Source organism: Alexandromys fortis, unplaced genomic scaffold, assembly GCF_014885135.2.
Source record: "Alexandromys fortis isolate MF-2015 unplaced genomic scaffold, M_Fortis_MF-2015_v1.1 scaffold_219, whole genome shotgun sequence".
NCBI classification, from domain to species: domain Eukaryota; kingdom Metazoa; phylum Chordata; class Mammalia; order Rodentia; family Cricetidae; genus Alexandromys; species Alexandromys fortis.
The window spans coordinates 160,022-177,378 of record NW_026068092.1 but is presented as its reverse complement, the minus strand read 5'-3'; the positions used below and the strand labels follow the sequence as shown (position 1 = coordinate 177,378).

The 17,357-nt window shown below is 46.0% G+C and overlaps 2 protein-coding genes across 5 annotated transcripts in view; one reads left to right on the top strand and one right to left on the bottom strand.

Moving 5' to 3' along the window:
* The window catches only part of Cdc45 (cell division cycle 45), a 36,253-nt gene extending 26,666 nt beyond the window's left edge, over positions 1-9,587 (bottom strand). The window contains exons 1-6 of one of the 3 annotated variants that reach the window (XM_050122949.1): positions 9,398-9,587; positions 8,896-8,955; positions 7,683-7,775; positions 6,232-6,369; positions 5,003-5,146; positions 2,870-2,925 (exon numbers count right to left, since the gene is read on the bottom strand). In XM_050122949.1, the coding sequence (XP_049978906.1) occupies positions 2,870-2,925; positions 5,003-5,146; positions 6,232-6,369; positions 7,683-7,775; positions 8,896-8,955; positions 9,398-9,463 (557 nt within the window). In that variant the 5' untranslated portion in view covers positions 9,464-9,587. Of the gene's footprint in view, positions 1-2,869; positions 2,926-5,002; positions 5,147-6,231; positions 6,370-7,682; positions 7,776-8,895; positions 8,956-9,106; positions 9,329-9,397 lie in introns of those variants that run through there. The other 2 variants (XM_050122950.1, XM_050122951.1) reach the window with 2 other exon arrangements.
* A 269-nt stretch (positions 9,588-9,856) lies between these two features.
* Positions 9,857-17,357, top strand: part of Ufd1 (ubiquitin recognition factor in ER associated degradation 1) — a 21,138-nt gene continuing 13,637 nt past the window's right edge. The window contains exons 1-4 of one of the 2 annotated variants that reach the window (XM_050122952.1): positions 9,857-9,995; positions 12,802-12,934; positions 13,298-13,330; positions 16,110-16,231. In XM_050122952.1, coding sequence (XP_049978909.1) covers positions 9,993-9,995; positions 12,802-12,934; positions 13,298-13,330; positions 16,110-16,231 — 291 coding nt within the window. In that variant the 5' untranslated portion in view covers positions 9,857-9,992. The remainder of the gene's footprint in view (positions 9,996-12,801; positions 12,935-13,297; positions 13,331-16,109; positions 16,232-17,357) is intronic. The other variant, XM_050122954.1, reaches the window with a different exon arrangement.

The following is a 17,357-nucleotide window of genomic DNA, read 5'->3' as shown; positions in this document are numbered from 1 at the left end:
CAGGGTTTTTCTGTGTAGCCCTGGCTGTCCTAGAACTTGCTCTGTAGACCAGGCTGGCCTCCAATTCACAGAGATTCACCTGCTCCCAAGTGCTGGGACTAAAGGTGTGCACCAACCCCACCCAACTTAGTCTTATTGTAATTTGCTATGCCAGGTTCAGTTGGTATCTCTGGAAGGCTGGATTTTTTTTTTCCGAAGGAAAATGGAGGAATGAATTTGGGGGAGAAGGAAGGCGGGTTGGGACTGGGAGGAGTTGGGGCGGGGACTGTGGTGGTGATGTAATAAATGAGAGAAGAATTTTAAAAAAGAAAATGAAAACACCCAAATGTGACCCCCTGGCCTGTTGTGGGATATTTGTACAGTGTGAAGAAGTATGGCTGTGACTGGTATAACAAAAGCTATATATGCATATATGTGTAATGAAAAGATCAACAGCTAGGCAGGAGGTATAGGCAGGACTTCTGAGCACCGAGAGAACTCTTGAAAGAAAGGTGGAGCCGCCAGGAAGGGCAGTACAGAGTAAAGGTAACACTACATGGCAGAACATAGATTAACACAAATGGGTTAATTTAAGTTATAATAATAAATCTCCATGTTGTTATGTGTGAGCTGGTGAGGCTGCTTCCTGGCCTCCATACACGTGTACACACCTATACCACATCCAAACAAACACATTGAAAAATTCTTAAAAAAGAAATTAAAAAAATCAGCAAAAATCTTTTTCATTTTTTTTCAGGGCTATGACCTGAACCCAGAGGGTTGTATTCACAGAAGGATATTATCACACTAGACCCTATTATGCACAATTAATTTAACAATAAAAAACCAAATACCAAAAATAAGAAAAGAAACAAATAATTAGATACTAAGCTGCTTCTGGGTTCTTTTTGGTTTTAATGTTTTAATATTTATTTTATGAGTATGAATATGTACCCAGAAGGTTTGATGCTTGTGAGCCACCACGTGGGTGCTGAGAACCAAACCCAGGTCCTCTGCAAGAGCAACAAGTACTCCTAATTACTGAGCCATCTCTTCAGCCCCTTGTTTCATTTTTTGAGTTAGGGTATGATTAGGTAGCCATAGCTAGCCTGGAACTTGCAGAGAACCACCCGCCTCTGTTTCCCAAGGGCTACGATTAAATGGGTAGCATATACCACCACAGCCTTAAACACTAAGCAGTTCTAAAACTGTTCAGAAGTACAAAAATCTGTGACTTGAGGATGTGGCTCAGACCACAAAAATCGATCATGGTGGCACACACCAATAATCTCCTGTAAACCCATCACTAGAGAGGTAGAAAATGGTTAAAAGTCATCCTTGACTGCACAGCAAGTTTGAGGCCAGCCTGAACTACACGAGACCCTTGTCTCAACATCAAACAAACAAAAAATGAATTCATTTATGAATATAAAAAGTGATTATAGCCAGGAATAGTGGCACATGCCCATACTTTCAGCACCTGGGAAGCTGCAGGTAAATCATAAGCCAAAGCCAGTTTGGGCTATACAGTGAGATCTTGTCCCAACCATTTTAAAGAGAAAGTGCAAAATTAGATGTGTAGATTGATAGTAAAATATGTACAAATATTGATAATTCAGAGAAATTCAAAATGTTCCAGAAAATAATTCAGCAAAGAAATTCAAACAGCTTAAACTGCAGTCAGCTCATGGATGGTTTTCCACTTATCCATCCTTACACTTCCAGAAATGGCCTGACATTGTCTTCTATAGGAGGGCAGTCTTCTTTCCCGTGGCTGGTAGGCAGAACCTTCAGCTGGACCAAGAGGATGCCAACTAAGACCTTTAGCAAGCAATTTCTCCTATGCCCGGTTCAAACAGACAGCCACATGTTTACTTCAAGTTAGGATGACCATTCTAGCATTTTCATCTCAAAGCACCTCAGCTTTTTTACACATACAATAAGAGCAATTATAGGTAACTTAGTTTCTGCTCATATTTTTTTTTTTTTTGGCTGTCCTGGAACTCACTTGTAGACCATGTTGGCCTCAAACTCACAAAGATTTGCCTGCCTCTGCCTCCTGAGTGCTGGGATTAAAGGTATACACCACCATGCCCAGCTCTGTTCATATTTTTTCCATGAGAAGTTTTATACAATTGGCAGGTATCTTCTCTTCCTAACAGAAGGGCCTGGACTGAGGAGACAGTCCTGTCATTCTAGGAACCCAAGGACAGTACACAGGGTGACTCAAGGTGGTTTTCAGGCAATGGTCACATACTCCAATGTGGCTGACCCCAAGATTCTTATTTTTTCTTTCTTTCTTTCTTTTTCATTTTCAGACAGGGTTTTTCTGCGTGACTGGTGTAGGAGGTCCTTCTGTTTATGTGTTGCTTTCATTGGTTAATGAATAAAGAAACTGCCTTGGCCTACTTGATAGGGCAGAACTTAGGTAGGCAGGGGGAAGACAGAACTGAATGCTGGGAGGAAAAAATGCAGAGTAGGAGAGAGACACCATGGAGCCGCCAAAATCAGACGTGCTGAATCTTTCCTGGTGAGTCACTGCCATGTGGCGATACACAGATTAATAGAAATGGGCTAAATCAAGGTGTAAGAGTTAGCCAATAAGATGTTAGAGCCAATAGGCCAAGCAGTGATTTAATGAACACAGTTTCTGTGTGGTTATTTCGGGGCTAAGCTAGCTGGGCAGCCAGGAAGAACAAGTGGCCCAGCTCCCGGCAACACCCCCGGCAACACGTAGCCCTGGCTGTCCTGGGATTAAAGGTATGCACCACCACCACCCTGCAGCCCCAAGATTCTTAACTAAGGCAATGTGGCATTCAGGAAGCACTAAAGGTACTGAGGCCCACAGAGTCTAGGCTCCTGCACCACAGAGCTGCTTCATGGGACTCACCTCCGGGCCTCCCACTCTCTTCGTTGCCTCCTCTTTGTGGTTCGTGCCAGAATCTCCTGAAAAAGTGACAAAGGAAAAATGTGGTGGTTTGAATGAGAATGGTTCCCATAGGCTCATAATAGGTCTGGTTCCCAGTTGGTGGAACTGTTTGGGAAGGATTAGCAGGTGTGATCTTATAGAAGGAGGTGTGCCATTAGGGGTGGGCTTTAGGTTTCAAAAGCCTACTCCAGTCCCAGTGTGCTCTTCCTGCCCCCTATTTGCAGTGAAGAATGAAGTTCTCAGCTACTGCTCCAGTGCGAGCCTGTCTGCTGTCATGTTCCCTGCTGTGGTGATGAAGACTAAACCCTCTGCAACCATGAGCTCTAAACTAAATGTTTTCTTTTATTAGCTGCCTTGGTCATGTTGTTTTGTCACAGCAATAGAAAAGAATCTAAGACAAAAAGGTTAAGCTTGACAAGGCACACTGAAAGAAGCCCCTAGGCACAGACTCCCTGAGGGAGAACGCAGAGTTTGTCCATGATCTGAGTCCAGCCTATACCTGGAAACCTAAAGAGCTGAGGAAGAAGATGGCTGGGTCACTTGGGCTCCAGAACCTGGCACACAAATACTGAAGAGCATAGGCTTTCCTCACAGGTGCGCCACACAACACTCAGCATCTGGCCACTCTACCTATCCGGCATCCAAAATACCTAGCTATTGTAGCCAGAAAGATGGAGCTGTGATATCCCCAGTGCCTGCTAGACATACCTAAGCCCTCAGACATTATAGAAACTAAGTATGATTCCAAGGTGGGAGGGCACGCACGGCAGTTAGGGGACTTCTAGACATACCTAACCCACTCAGACATTAGAGAAACTAAGTATGATCCCAAAGGTGGGAGTGTAGACACGGCAGTTAGGGACCTCTATGTGCCCTGGTTTCCATTTTTGGCTCACCTAGACCTGAAGGCCAAGAAGCTGCCAATTTGGGCACACAAACAGGAAGGAGAAGAATAAAGCACCCAACAAAAGCTGCCTTATCCGGGGGTGGAGGTGGGGGTGAGCAGGGCTTACATAGTGAGACCATGTCTCAAAAAGAACAAACAAACCACCCAAAAACCACAAATTCCCATAAATAGTCAAAGGAAGCTCATACGGAATAAACTCAAACTTCTGATGCGCACACACACACACACAACAGCAAACAAACAAAACCTCCCTTATGTGTATGGGAAAGCAGAACAAATGACTGGATGTCTTATCAGAAGCCATGGAGGCACAGACATACAGGCTCAGCATTGAGGACAGGAATCAAAGTCTGAGGCTAACCTGGATTATACTGCAAGACCCTGCCTCAAAAATAAAACCTAAGTCAGGGGAAGATTATGCTTCCATGAGAAAAAACCCAGCAAGTCTGCCAGAAAGTGAAGGGATGGATAGAAGAAAAACAAGAATAATGAGGTCTGGAGACAGCAAGCCACTTTAGTTTTGAAGAACTCTGACCTGTCTCGAACTGACCATGCCTTGAGTGTCACAAATATGGCCAGAAAGGGTTCCATTAAAGCAATTCCAATTGTGCCACAAAGATCAGGAGGCACGGGCTTCTTCGACAATAATGCTGAACAGAACAAAATGCAGCTGTACACTCTAGAGGGACAGTCCCCACCTGTCTGCTGTCCTTCAGCCAGAGGAAGCCCGTGCTGTGGAGATCCCTCCCACTGGCCAATTAAACCACAAAAATGCCTTTCCTGGAGTGTTTACACAGAGCAGGCCAAGGAATCACAGACACACTATACCGTTCTAATAACCACAATGAGCAACACTGTGGGGAAGCAGATATTTAGTGTTTCTCCATGGTGATTTTTTTTCTTTGAATATTTGCTACCTTTTTTCTACATGGGTCTAAACTGACTTTTTCATTTCCTCTCCTAGTATCCTCCTGTAAGATAAGACACAGCTCAAATAACTCCAGAAATCTGCCTGAGGCCACAGACACAGGGAAAAGGAGTCAGAGTCTGTACCCACACCTAATAACTCCTCCACTCCCCACTGCCTGGTACCCCCAGCTGTGCCCAGGCCCAGAATGCCACACCTGGCTCACACATATCTCTCCTAACTGTGCTTCCAGCAGAATGCCCATCCAGCCCAGACGTACCTCTTCTAACCGTGTACGCTTCTCAGAAGGCTCTGACCCATCACTGTCACTTCCTGAGAGATCTTCATCCTCTGCTTCGTCCCTGAAGATGTCATCATAGGCAGGAACCTCAAGGTCGTCCTCCTGTTTAATGAGCAATTTGATCTAGGGAGTAAAAAAAAGCAATCAATTTTTTCTCTCCCTGCCAGAAAACAATTTCTCATGATGCTCATGTAGAATCTCACTCTGGCTTCTAAGCTTTCTGCACATTCAGACAGCACCTGTCTAAGAAGAGTCCAGGCTTCTCTGTGCCACTCAGTAAGGCACTACCGCTGTCCTGCATGGCATGCAGAAATTATGAAACTAAGTTTTGAAAAGCATTTACAGTCTATTGTAAATCCGGGCAACATTTCTTTCTTATGCTATACGTTAAAAAAAAAAAAAGTTCCTTTTGATAGAGGGTATGAAAATGTTGCTACAGTTAGCTACCTGGATATGGTTTATCCCCCAAAGGATCCACCAAGTCAGAAGCTTGCTGCCTGTGTAGGGTGTTGAGTAGAGCCATTTAAAGGTGGGGGCTCTCCCTTTACTGACGCAGTAACACCATCTCTCTGAAGTGTGTCAGGTCTCGTAGAGACCTAGTCTCCATGTGCAGGATGGTTATAAAACTTCCTCAGCTTGCTCTGTTGTTTCCTATCTAACCATGGAAATGTTTCTCACTCTCCCCCACACTCCCTCTATTGGGAAACCATTCCCCATAGGCGTCTCACAAGAATTCAGCGGATGTTTGCACCATGCTCCTAAATATCGAGCACAGTAAGTTAAATGTAACTTTTACCTATGAAGAAGTGCCCAGTCTCAGACATTGTCTTATACAGAACAAATGGGTCAAGACAGACATGAGGATTTCAGAGCTGAAAACCACGTGGAAGGAGATCAAGTCATAGAATGCTTAGACAGGTGGTCTATGCTAGGCTGCATATTTAACAAGGAGAAGTTCAGAATAGGTATAGTAGAGCCATTTGGGGCTAAAATATTCTGACTCTCCCCCTTGAGATGATGCAAGCTCCACGGATGTGCTGTGTATATACCCACAAGCAGATTAAGATGAGGTTCTTGCATTGAAGATACCCCATAACTAGAGAAACGGGAAGCATACTTTGCAAATAAGATCCTTGCAATGTTGCCACAGCATAAAAAGACACAGACTGGTTAAAGGGAGAGCACATATAAGGGACGGCTCAAGGTACCTGAGTGTCATTGTACACATTCACAACGTTGACTGGCCTGTGGGTATCACACACAAAAAATACACTGTCTTCATCAGGTTGAAGGATTTCCAATAGGTCGACATTGGCTCCACAGTTTATGAGGATAAAATAGGAGAACTGAAAGGAGATGGAGACACTGTAAAGGAACTGCGCCAAGGAGGCCCCTCCTCCTTCAGCCCTGTCAGTCTCTGTGCTCTTCTGCCAGCAAGGCCCAGGAGGAGTGGTGCAGCTTGAAAACTGCCCACAGCAGGCTTGGCTATTGCCCTTCCGAGGTCACACTGTAAAATAGGCTCTGGGGCGCTTCTTGCTTCCTGAAGATCGTGCTGAGGCTTAGCAAACTCAAGACTTGTGCAAAGATTCAAACAGCTAGTGAAGAACAGACCAAGACTTTACACATATACCAAAGACTCTCTGAATATTGCCGAACTATACCCTCCTCTGCTGCCTTACCACATTAACAACATTGTGTGTGTTAGTTTGCAGGAAATCTTGGGCAGCCCATACCTCATGGCCTCCTAAATATTAAGTCCTTTATCAAATTACCCACTACAGCAAAATCTTCCCTTAGTAACACCCAATTGCCTGGCTGTGGGCTCACATCTGTACTATAACCCTTAGAAGGCCAAGGAAGGGGGAACTGCCCAAGAGTTAAGGTCAGCCTGGGCTATCAAGAAAGATCTCGCCAGGCGGTGGTGGTGGTGCATGCCTTTAATCCCAGCACTGGGGGGGGGAGGGCAGAGGCAGGCGGATCTCTGTGAGTTCGAGGCCAGCCTAGTCTACAAGAGCTAGTTCCAGGAGAGGAACCAAAAAGCTACGGAGAAACCATGTCTCGAAAATCAAAAAAAAAAAAAAAAAAAAAAAAAAAAAAAAAAAAATCTCGTCTCACAACACTGAGGGAGAAAACTCAATTGGTGTAGGTGCTTCAAATTATAAATAAATCTCTTCCAAGTCATCCTAGAAGTGGCCAGGGATTCCAGAGACCCTCTGACGTGCCCTACCCCCGCTCTACCGGTCCCACAATGTCCCATATTTTTGTCTGATCCCAGGTACAGGTAAGGAGTCTTGGTTCTGCCATTTAATTCCAAGGGGAAAACATGGATTTGGAAACTGGAATGGATTTTCTTGGAGATAACAGAAAGAAGTAGTGTATCCTAGGAGAATAAGTGAGGTCAGAGCAGGTGCTGTCCATATCCATACCATTTTTATTTTTGAGACAGGATCTTGTTATGTAGCGGAGGCTGGCCTCAAACTTGCTATATGTAGTTCAGACTTGCCTCAGATTGTTTTTTCTTTTTTTTTTTTTTTTTTTGGCAAATGTTGATACTTTCAAAACATACTTATCCTACTTTAGAACTAGAAAGAACACTAAGTATTAAGAAACATCTATCAAGTAGAGAAGCCTAATTATTCTAAAATTCATTATTTCATACCTGCTCTTTATGTTCAAGAAATGCAGTTTCAAGTTCTTGCCACCCAGAAACTGGAACCAGCGTATACTGCACGTGGTCACACTGAAACAGGGCCTGGAGGAAGAGCACACCGTTAGAACCCATCATTCAGGATAACTTACCTTGAGTCACCATAAGCAAACAAACAAATTAGCTGAGCTGAAATAAAGATCTACGTGACCTGCTATTTGGTAAAACGTCAGGAGCTTGGCGGTGGTAGCATAAACCTTTAATCCCGCAATTGGGAGGCAGAGGCAGGCAGATCTCTGAGTCAAGGCCAGCCTGGTCTACAGAGCTAGGTCTAGGACAGCCAGGGCTACATGAAGAAACCCTGTCTAAAAAAAAAAAAAAAAAAAAAAAAAAAAAAAAAAAAAGGAAGGAAGGAAGGAAGAAGAAAAAAAGATAGATTTGAGGTTTATAGATGTTTTAAGGGTCTGAGAAAATAATTTTTAAAAATAATAAAACTTACAGACTGCCAGGAGATGGTGGCACACACCTTAAATCCCAGCTCTCGGGAGACAGATGCAGGCAGATTTCTGAGTTCAAGGCCAGCCTGGTCTACAGAGTGAGTTCCAGGACAGTCAGGGCTACAGAGAGAAACCCTGTCTTGAAAAAAACAAAAAACAAAAAACCACCGCCACCAACAACAAAAAATCATCAGTAGGAAAGGTCAGGGTGTGAATGTTCAATGTACAATTCTGTCAAATCTGTCAAATTTTGCTAAAGAAAAACACTGAGGGAAAAGGTAATTTTAATTACTGGTGTTCTGAAAAGTTTCTGACCCCCAGTCAATGTAAAAGCCACAGTATAGTCAAAGCCTAGACCAATGATCTTCTCTAAGAGACTGGGGACTCCAGTTTTTCCAGCACTCATTGTGACGCCACGCCCAGCTATCACAGCCCTCTCTCAAATTCCATCTTTGAGAAGTCTTTTACAGGTTCAAAGATTTCAAAAGTGAAACCCTTTTCATTTGAGTTAGTGTAAAACAAAACACGATACACTACTGTCTCACCACTTACACTACACTCCTCTAGTCCCAGCATATTTCAGAAGGGCGGTTGGACCCCTCCTTGGGTCACCAGCTCCTCAGCTCTCTCAGGTCCCTCCCCTTCTGTGTCCCACCTCCTGCTGGGGTCCAACCCCGTTGCTTCACCTCTCATCCCTGCGCTACCTTCCTAAGGTATTCAAAGCTCACCTGAAGAATCTTGCAAGCACACAAGGCATCCACATCCGAGGCCACAAAGAGAAGGACCCTCTGTTGAAGGAAACGCGGACAGGTAGGTTGAACACAAGGACCTCAAACTCTGTGGCAACACCCAGTCCTCCTGGCCTATTCACGGACACTCGCCCTTATTATCCCTTCCCCTCAGACAAGGTTTGGACCAGGATCGTGAAATGGGAGTCACCTGATTGTGGACCAGCTCGTAGAACTCCTTGCGGAAATCGGACACGAACATAGCCACAACAGCCGGATACCCAGGGCTGACGCTAAGACACCGATAGCCCCTGAGGTGGTCAAGACTCCCGCCAAATCACGGCTCTCCCGATTGGCCCACGCCAGCAGCCAATAGTTCTTGGCTATTTCCTCCTTTCTGATTGGGTCCTTTTGGGGACAGCCAATGAAGTTCTGCTATTCGCAGTTAGAGAAGTCTCGCCCGCCCCCCTAAAGAAGCATCATCTTGAGTCAGGCTACGAACCTTGTTACTCCCTTTGTCTTGTAACTCCCTTCCAGTTACCCAAAGCTCCCTACGCTCGGCAGGCATATTTACTTAGGGAAGGGATGCCTACCATCTCACCCTAGGAAAAATATACTCGTAGGCATAAATAAATTCAGTTACATATCGTTTGAGGACGGCAATTACGTTTTCAATGGACTGGTCGAACTGGAACGTTGATATATAGCGTACTTCCGCCCGAGTCCATAATGGCTGAAGCCAAACCCGGAAGCATTCTGGGTATTGTAGTCAACAACAAGACTGGGTCGTACCAACTTTATTCGGAAAGGACTACTATCTAGACATTACAAATAATTGCTGTTCTGTGAAATAAGTTATTAAGTGTTTTAGTCTTTTCTCTGAATACTTTTCAAACTTCAGGCCTCTCTGTGGCTCTCTGGTTTCCGCTTACGACGCCAAGCCGCGGTACCCTCCCTGAGATCTCCCTAGCGTCACTTCCGGAGAACCTCTCGCGGGCTCTGGGTTTCAGAGCGGCGGCTGCGGCTGTGAAGAAGGAGCTCGGGATTTCTATTGTAAGGTTCACGAAGAGAAGCGGTGTCACCAAGTGCTGTCAGCCATGGTAAGCTGGTTTGGGATCGGGAGCCGGGTGAGGCCAGTGCTGCCTGCGGCGCTCGGCGGGGAAGGCCTGGACCTGGCGGCGGAGGTGCCGAGTCACCCCGGCCTGCGTCCGGCTCGTTCCTCCGTCCTCCCGAGCGAGCGCGTCTATCCCAAGTGGGAGCCATCGTTACGAGCCGCCTCTTTTCCTCTTAGCTTGTCGGAGTTATGACTCGTATGCTTCTCGGCGGTACTGCAGGTCTTGAGAGTAGAAAGGAACCTGCTACTTTGTGTACATAGTTCTCCTAAGAGCTCGATACGCAACAGGTTTCCATTAATTCAAAAGTTAACTGGAGAGTTCCTGGGGAGTGGCGCCAGGGAGGAAAATCCGAAGGACATTAAGCTTTGCCTAAGTTCTGCGGCCTTTTATGCAGTGGAGATAATATCTTAGGATATATGTCACATTGTGTTCCTCACGTGATAACAACAGTAGATAATATTTTGGGCGCTTTTTTCTGTCAGTGCATCCTTGTTTAACTCCTGCAGTCCTCTGGGAACATAGGTAGTTATTATACGAACCGAGAGATCTAAAACGTACAGAGGTAGTAATCACGAAAGCGAGGCACTGAGATTTGAAGTCACACCCATCTGGCTGTAATGATGTTTCCTTATGTAGTGTTGACTCCATGTCACTTATTTGTTAAAAAAAATAGGAAGTGCTTATTAGATTTTTACCCTGAGTGTCACTGCTATCCAATTTCTAAGTTCACTCATGTAACCCGCACTGAGTACTTTTTTTGTTTTGTTTTGTTTTGTTTTGTTTTTCAAGACAGGGTTTCTCTGTGGCTTTGGAGCCTGTCCTGGAACTAGCTCTGTAGACCAGGCTGGTCTCGAACTCACAGAGATCCGCCTGCCTCTGCCTCCCGAGTGCTGGGATTAAAGGCATGCGCCACCATCGCCCGGCCCGCACTGAGTACTTGATGTGTTAGGTATCAAAGCTTGAAACATGGATGATAAAGCAGTAAAGGAGGAGCAGGCAGTCATGTAACATAACTCTAAGTGTGTTATTTATGTTTCAGAGAAGCAAGTAGCATAGATGGGAGGCTTAGGGAAGGAGTTTTGATGAGCGCACCTCGCACCCCTTCAGAAGGGTTTTGTGGATTATGCACCTAAGACTGAGTCACACAGTTCTGATGCTTAAAGACAAAAATAAAAGATTGAAAACGTCTGTGCTAGTAGCTGAAGAACCATCTTTTAAGATTTATTGGTGGGGATGTGTGGGTGCACGCGTGTGCATGTGGAGGTCAGCAGACCACCATGGGTGTGCCTCCTCACGTCTTGACTTTGCTTGCCAGTGTGAGAAAATACTTGAGATAGCACAGGGTGCATATGTTCTGGGCTGAGAACATTCTGGAGAAGCACTAACCCTGACTCATGGCCAAGCAAAGGAGACTTGCTGCAGAAAGAAAGGGGTTGTAGTAAAAAGCCCGATGAGGGCAGGTACACATGGGTGGGCATACACGCAACTGCTTTCCCACCACCGGGAATGCCTTTTTGTTCTGCCCAGTTGCTTCTCATGACATGTGGGTCTCTAGTGAGGATCTCCTCCAGAACACTTGTTTAACATCCTTCCATTCTCAGGTGCTCTCTGCCCCCATAGCTGCTTCTTGTCTTTAAAACTCCTGGGCATTCATGTTTTATTGTTATATTCCTTGTCTTTAATATGAGATTCACCAGAACAGAGGTAGTATTTTCCTTGTTGGTACCAAATATTATGAAAGTGATGTTCTTTAAAACCCCGATCAGAGCCGGGCAGTGGTGGCGCACGCCTTTAATCCCAGCACTTGGGAGGCAGAGGCAGGCGGATCTCTGTGAGTTCGAGACCAGCCTGGTCTACAAGAGCTAGTTCCAGGACAGGCTCCAAAACCACAGAGAAACCCTGTCTCGAAAAAAAAAAAAACCGATCAGATCCGCACAAATAGTAGGCACTCAGTAAAAGAGGTGGTTATTCTGTGTTAAGGGTGGAGGGGAAAGGGCTCCAGACAGAGTTACAAGCCCAGACAGGAACGTGCCAGGTTAGGTGATGGTGGGTGGTCGGTAATGAGTCTCTAAGAGGTGTTTGTAAGGTCTGGCCTTGACCTGAGACTAGGGAGTAGTAGCAGAACCTGGGAAGGCCTGGTATGACTAAGTCTCACATTTTTGTAAAGTTGCATTGTCTACAGAAAGTGGAAACTGGACCTGAGGGAAGAGACTGGGGTAGCAAAAAAGGATGAGGTTCGTTGTGCTACCTAGGAAGTCAGGACATTCTGGTTAATGAGAGTTTAGTTTATTGTAGTCTTTGGCCACATTTATCAGCACTGATGACGTGACATGTCCAGTATTTGGCTTGAAGAAATGTACCTTTGAGCCAGATACAGTGGCTGCACTTGTAGTTCCAGTTGTGTGGTGTAGCACGGGGTAATAACCCAAAGATGGAAATTGTGGTTCAACCCCAAAACCAGAAAAGCAAAGCAGCGAAATCACTGGTCTTCAGACAAGATTTTTTTCATCAATATACAAATAATAAACAGGCGGTGGTGTACGCCTTTAATCCCAGCACTCGCCTTTAATCCCAGCAGATCTCTTGAGTTCAAGGCCAGCCTGGTCTACAAGAACTAGTGCAAGGACCGTCCTCAAAGTAACAGAGAAACCCTGTCTCGAAAAACCAAACAAACGTCTTGGGAGGCTGAGTCAAGGTCACTAGAGCGCAGGAATGGGGAAGCCTCGCTTTATGATTTTTTTAAGTGCCTTTGTTTGTTTTGGTAATAATACCATTTCTTTTTTCCTTCTAGTTTTCATTCAACATGTTTGATCACCCGATTCCCCGGGTCTTCCAGAACCGCTTCTCTACGCAGTACCGCTGCTTCTCCGTGTCTATGCTAGCAGGGCCTAATGACAGGTCAGATGTGGAGAAAGGAGGGAAGAGTATGTGCTTGTTTTTATTTTGAATAGTTACCTTTCCTGCCCCAAAGTCTGTGAATGAGCCTTGTAGCCTTCCATACCCCTTATTTTGCATGTGGGCATCAGACACTCGCATTATAGTAAAAATGTCACTCATCCTAGGGCATGGGCGGTGGGAGCAGGGTGCTAATTATGTTTGATGACCGCATGCCATCAGAGCACAGAAGTTAGTAACGTCAAGTAAGACTGTTTATGAGAAGTCATTATGAAGTTCTGATTACCCCAAAACCACTGTTTAAAGCTTTAAGAAGATGCATCTTGCCTTGACTTTGTTATAGCCCTTTTATTTTAATTTACTTAACATTCCTGAACTATTCTTTTTCACAGTAATTATGCCGCCCTCGGCCCTCGATCAGCTCAGTAAGTATGTTTTAAGTGACTCGACATTTGGGCAGTAGAAGGGTGCAGGCATGAGCATAGGCTCCTTATTGTGCACAGGCCTAGGTAACACTTGTCAGGGTCTGCTGGGCTAGGGGGACCAACCAAGGCCACAGTGCCTTACACGAGGCAAGGTGTGTGTGGTTGAGCTTTCCACGGCCTAGGCACTATAAGCACCCCTCTGAGAAGGGTATTCCTCCCTCCAGCCCCTCACCCCATTGCCTGACTTGCCTCAAGCACTTGTCCCAATACAAAGGTGCAATACATAGTGTTTGAGCAGTTCCTGTGGTGGTGTGGGCTCACTTGATTTCCCCTAGAAATGGTTGATTTACAAGAAGACCACGAGAAGTAGGTCTTCATCTCCTTTCCAGATAGCTCTCCAGAGCTCCAGACCGCCAGTGTGGCATTGCATCCTGAAGAAAGTGGAGGCTGAACTGTCGCTTTCTTCCTATGCAGATAAGGCCTCTTGTGAGAAGAGTCTCAGGCTTCCTTTCTTGGTTATGAATAGCCTTAATTATGGATGTGCTCTTGGCTTTTGGAGCTTGATGTTCCCACTTGAATTCACCCTGTGAAGATTGGTTATGGGGTGAAGTAATGACTTGCCAAGAATAGGTGCCGCTTTGCAGTGTTTGGGCTTTGTGCTTTGCCCTGCCCAATTATTAACTGGCTTTTCATAGTATCTCCTTTAAGCAGGGACACTATCAGTGCTTGCTAGTTGGAGCTGCAGTGTTTATTGGGTACATATCAAGCCCTTCTGGTTCTAGTGACAAGTGGGGAGGTGACCTATGTCCAGTGAAGGCTTCTACTTAGGCAGCAGGTAGAATAAAAGCCACGGGGTTCACAATAGGCTATCATTACAGAAGAAGCTTTTTGGGGTAAGCTGACTAAGGAGCCCAGGTGTGTTCCTTAGAACAGTGTCCTAGAAGATGCTCAGGAACTAGATCAGTGGGCTTCAGACCAGATTAGATCAATATTCGGACCTTTTTTTTTTTTTTTCCTTTTGCTGTACTGGGGATTCGGGTATACTGAGTTATACCTTGAGTTCTTTAAAAGTTTTTTTTTGAGACTGGGTCTTACCAAGTTAACTAAGCTGGCCTTGATCTTAAAATCTCCCGGTCTTGACTTTGTGAGTATCTGGGGTTACAGGTATTGCCACTGTGCTCAGCTGTTGATTTCTTAAGTTACTCTTCTAACCAAGGAAGACCGAGGGAGCCCTGATTTGTGAAATGCAGGTTATTTCTCTGGCTGGAGGTCTGGGGAGCTCCAAGTCAGGCTCTCCATCCGTCAGAGGCTGAGGGATACTACAGCAGTCCTGGGTCTGTGGCTGGAACCTGGTCTGGGGCACCCAAGAACATCCAGGGGTCAACTTGTAGCTTCTACACCTGGCAGTGTTTTAGTGATGGTGAGCCTAGCTCCTTGGCCCTGGGCTACTTGTCTTAGTCACCCTTATGCTAGCAAGGTCACCTTAGTGATACTGTTTTCTAAGCTGTTGTGAAGCACCCTACTCAAGCCCTTCCCCGATTCTTCATATTCTTTCAACATTTAGAGAGAGGCCAGAAGTCTGTTACCTCTCAATGCATAGTGGATATTTCTTGCCAGATGTGGTGGCGTACAACTGTAATCCTGACACAGGAGGTAGGGACAGGCCTCTGAGTTGGAGGCCATCCAGGGCTGTGGAGGAAGTCCTGGTGTGTGTGCTTAACCTGACAAGCTGCAGTCTACTTCAGTTCCCAGACTTAAGCAGATTTATTCTGGATCTTGACATACCATTCCTGAGCAGGGTAGTTTGGGACATACTATTTTACCCACATGTCTCAGTTTTCCCTATTATTTGAAAAGGGAGAGATGATAGTGCCTTACTGCTCTGGGAGGATTAAGCAAATGCCCAGGACATGGCAAACACCATTGGTACCCTCTCAGACCCTTCTCTGGGTGCCCCGGGCTTTTCTTGTCTCTTGTGGCCAGGCTCTCCTTTCTCTGACCTTGTGCCTTTGGAGTCAGTGTTCCACCTGTCCTGTTTACTGTCTCCTACCCTTTGTACAGCCCTAACGGAACTCTTAGACCACTGCAATGTGGAGACATACCGTGTTGTGAACTTGCTGAGCTGGGGCTGCCCACTGGGCCTAGATATGTGCTCTGTTCCATGTGTTCTCATCGTAGGCTCTCCCTTCCTGACTCACACTCACACCCAACCTCATCCATCTTGCCTCACTGCTGGCCATTCTTTGAACTGGCTGAGTTCTTCTCCATTTCTTTGCTCAGCTGCCTCCTTCCTGGATTGTGTGTTTGCTGGCTGACCTGGAAAGCTGGCTCTTCGGGGGCTAGGAAACCTGTTACCTGGTCTTTCTCGCTTCCCACTCTTTCCTTGCAGGTTCCTGCAGTATCTGCTGGTGCATATCAGTTCCCAGTCTCACCTCTCTAAAAATCCTTTAAAGGAACAGATTTTTGTGTGGCACATGGTTGCCACTTAAATTGTTAATGGATAGATAAATGAACATGGTACTTTTATTAACCATGAATTTAGAAAATCGTGTCTGTGCTGGTGCTGCATGACTTAAATTACCAAGTTCCTCTAAGGCCACATGGTGTGTTCCTGTAGACGGTGATACCCTTATGACTTAGCAGTAAGAAGATGTGAGCGAAAGCGCTGAAGTTTAGGGTACAAGGCCACAGTACAGGCATTGGGTGAATAAGGTTTCTTTCACAGGAATTGGTGTTGGATGGGATACCTGACTGTATCTTATAACCTCTTTGTTCTTAGGCCGGCTCAACATTACCTATCCCATGCTGTTTAAATTGACTAACAAGAATTCAGACCGAATGACACACTGTGGTGTACTGGAATTCGTTGCTGATGAAGGCATCTGTTACCTCCCCCACTGGGTGAGTTGGGCTGCGAGGGGTCTGTAGAGAGTTTCCCATGGGAACTTCGTAAGTAGAGACAACTCTTCTGCCTATATGTGCATGCCTGAGAGTCCTTCCTTCAAGTAAAAAGGCCCAAGAGGAGAACATCTTCAGCAGTGTGCTGTACCATGTTTAAAACATCCTGCTTAACTGTGTAGACACAGGTCATTGCAGACCTGGGTGCCTCATCAAGGACCCTGGAGCAGGGCCCCTCAGAGAGGCCAGCAGAACTACCCATTGAAGGAGGATCCTGAGGTGGCAGTCATTCTGAGGGTGGTGGTGGAGATTTCACACCTCTTTCCTTTCTTTCCCTCCCTTCTGTCCTTGCCCACTTGACAAAGTCAGCTTTGGGAAGTCTTCCCAGGGAAGCCTTGTAATAGCTGGCCTGGTCTCTGAAGCTGCCCTGATGGATGAAGTGCAGGGTAGCCACTCTTTCAGTCCTTCTCCTGCAGAGGCCCCTGTGGCTCACCTATTGAAGTGGGAGGTAGAACAACACTGCTCTGAAGATCTCCATTTAAGGCTCAGGCTTGCGGCTGGGATGGCTGCTTGCCCAAATTCTTTGACAACTTTAGCTCAGGAAACTATCTGGATTCCTTTCTCTGAGATGCTACGTGGCACCTAGGAAACCTGTATGGTATGGGGCTGTTCTCCCTTTGTGGGCTGTCCTTCTAGTTCATGCATGGGCAGGCATTTGCCTGCTGTCTCCCAGCTTCTAGCTCAGACGACAAGGGGGTATGTGCTTTATCTTACCTGGAGCTGCCAAGTTTCAGGGAAAACCAGGGGCAGGCTACATAAATGCTAGCCTGTCTGCTAGCTGCTGGACCCTCATCTCTTAACCGTTTGCCTGCCAGCATTGGGGTACTACAAGGCCAGGGCCTGCTATGCTATCTGCATCAAAGTGCCCACTAATGGGCTAGGCAGAGAGTGACGTCTCAGGTCCTTTTGCTTCCTTGTTGTCCTCAAGTCATTTCAGAAGTCTGTTCCTCAGGGCTTGGTCTGACACTTTTTCCTTCTTTGTGCTACACTCCATTTCTGCCATTACCAGCCCTTTAGTACAGTGTGCTGGAGTCTCAGCCTGGGGCTGCTGCTCAGCACACCCCCCCCC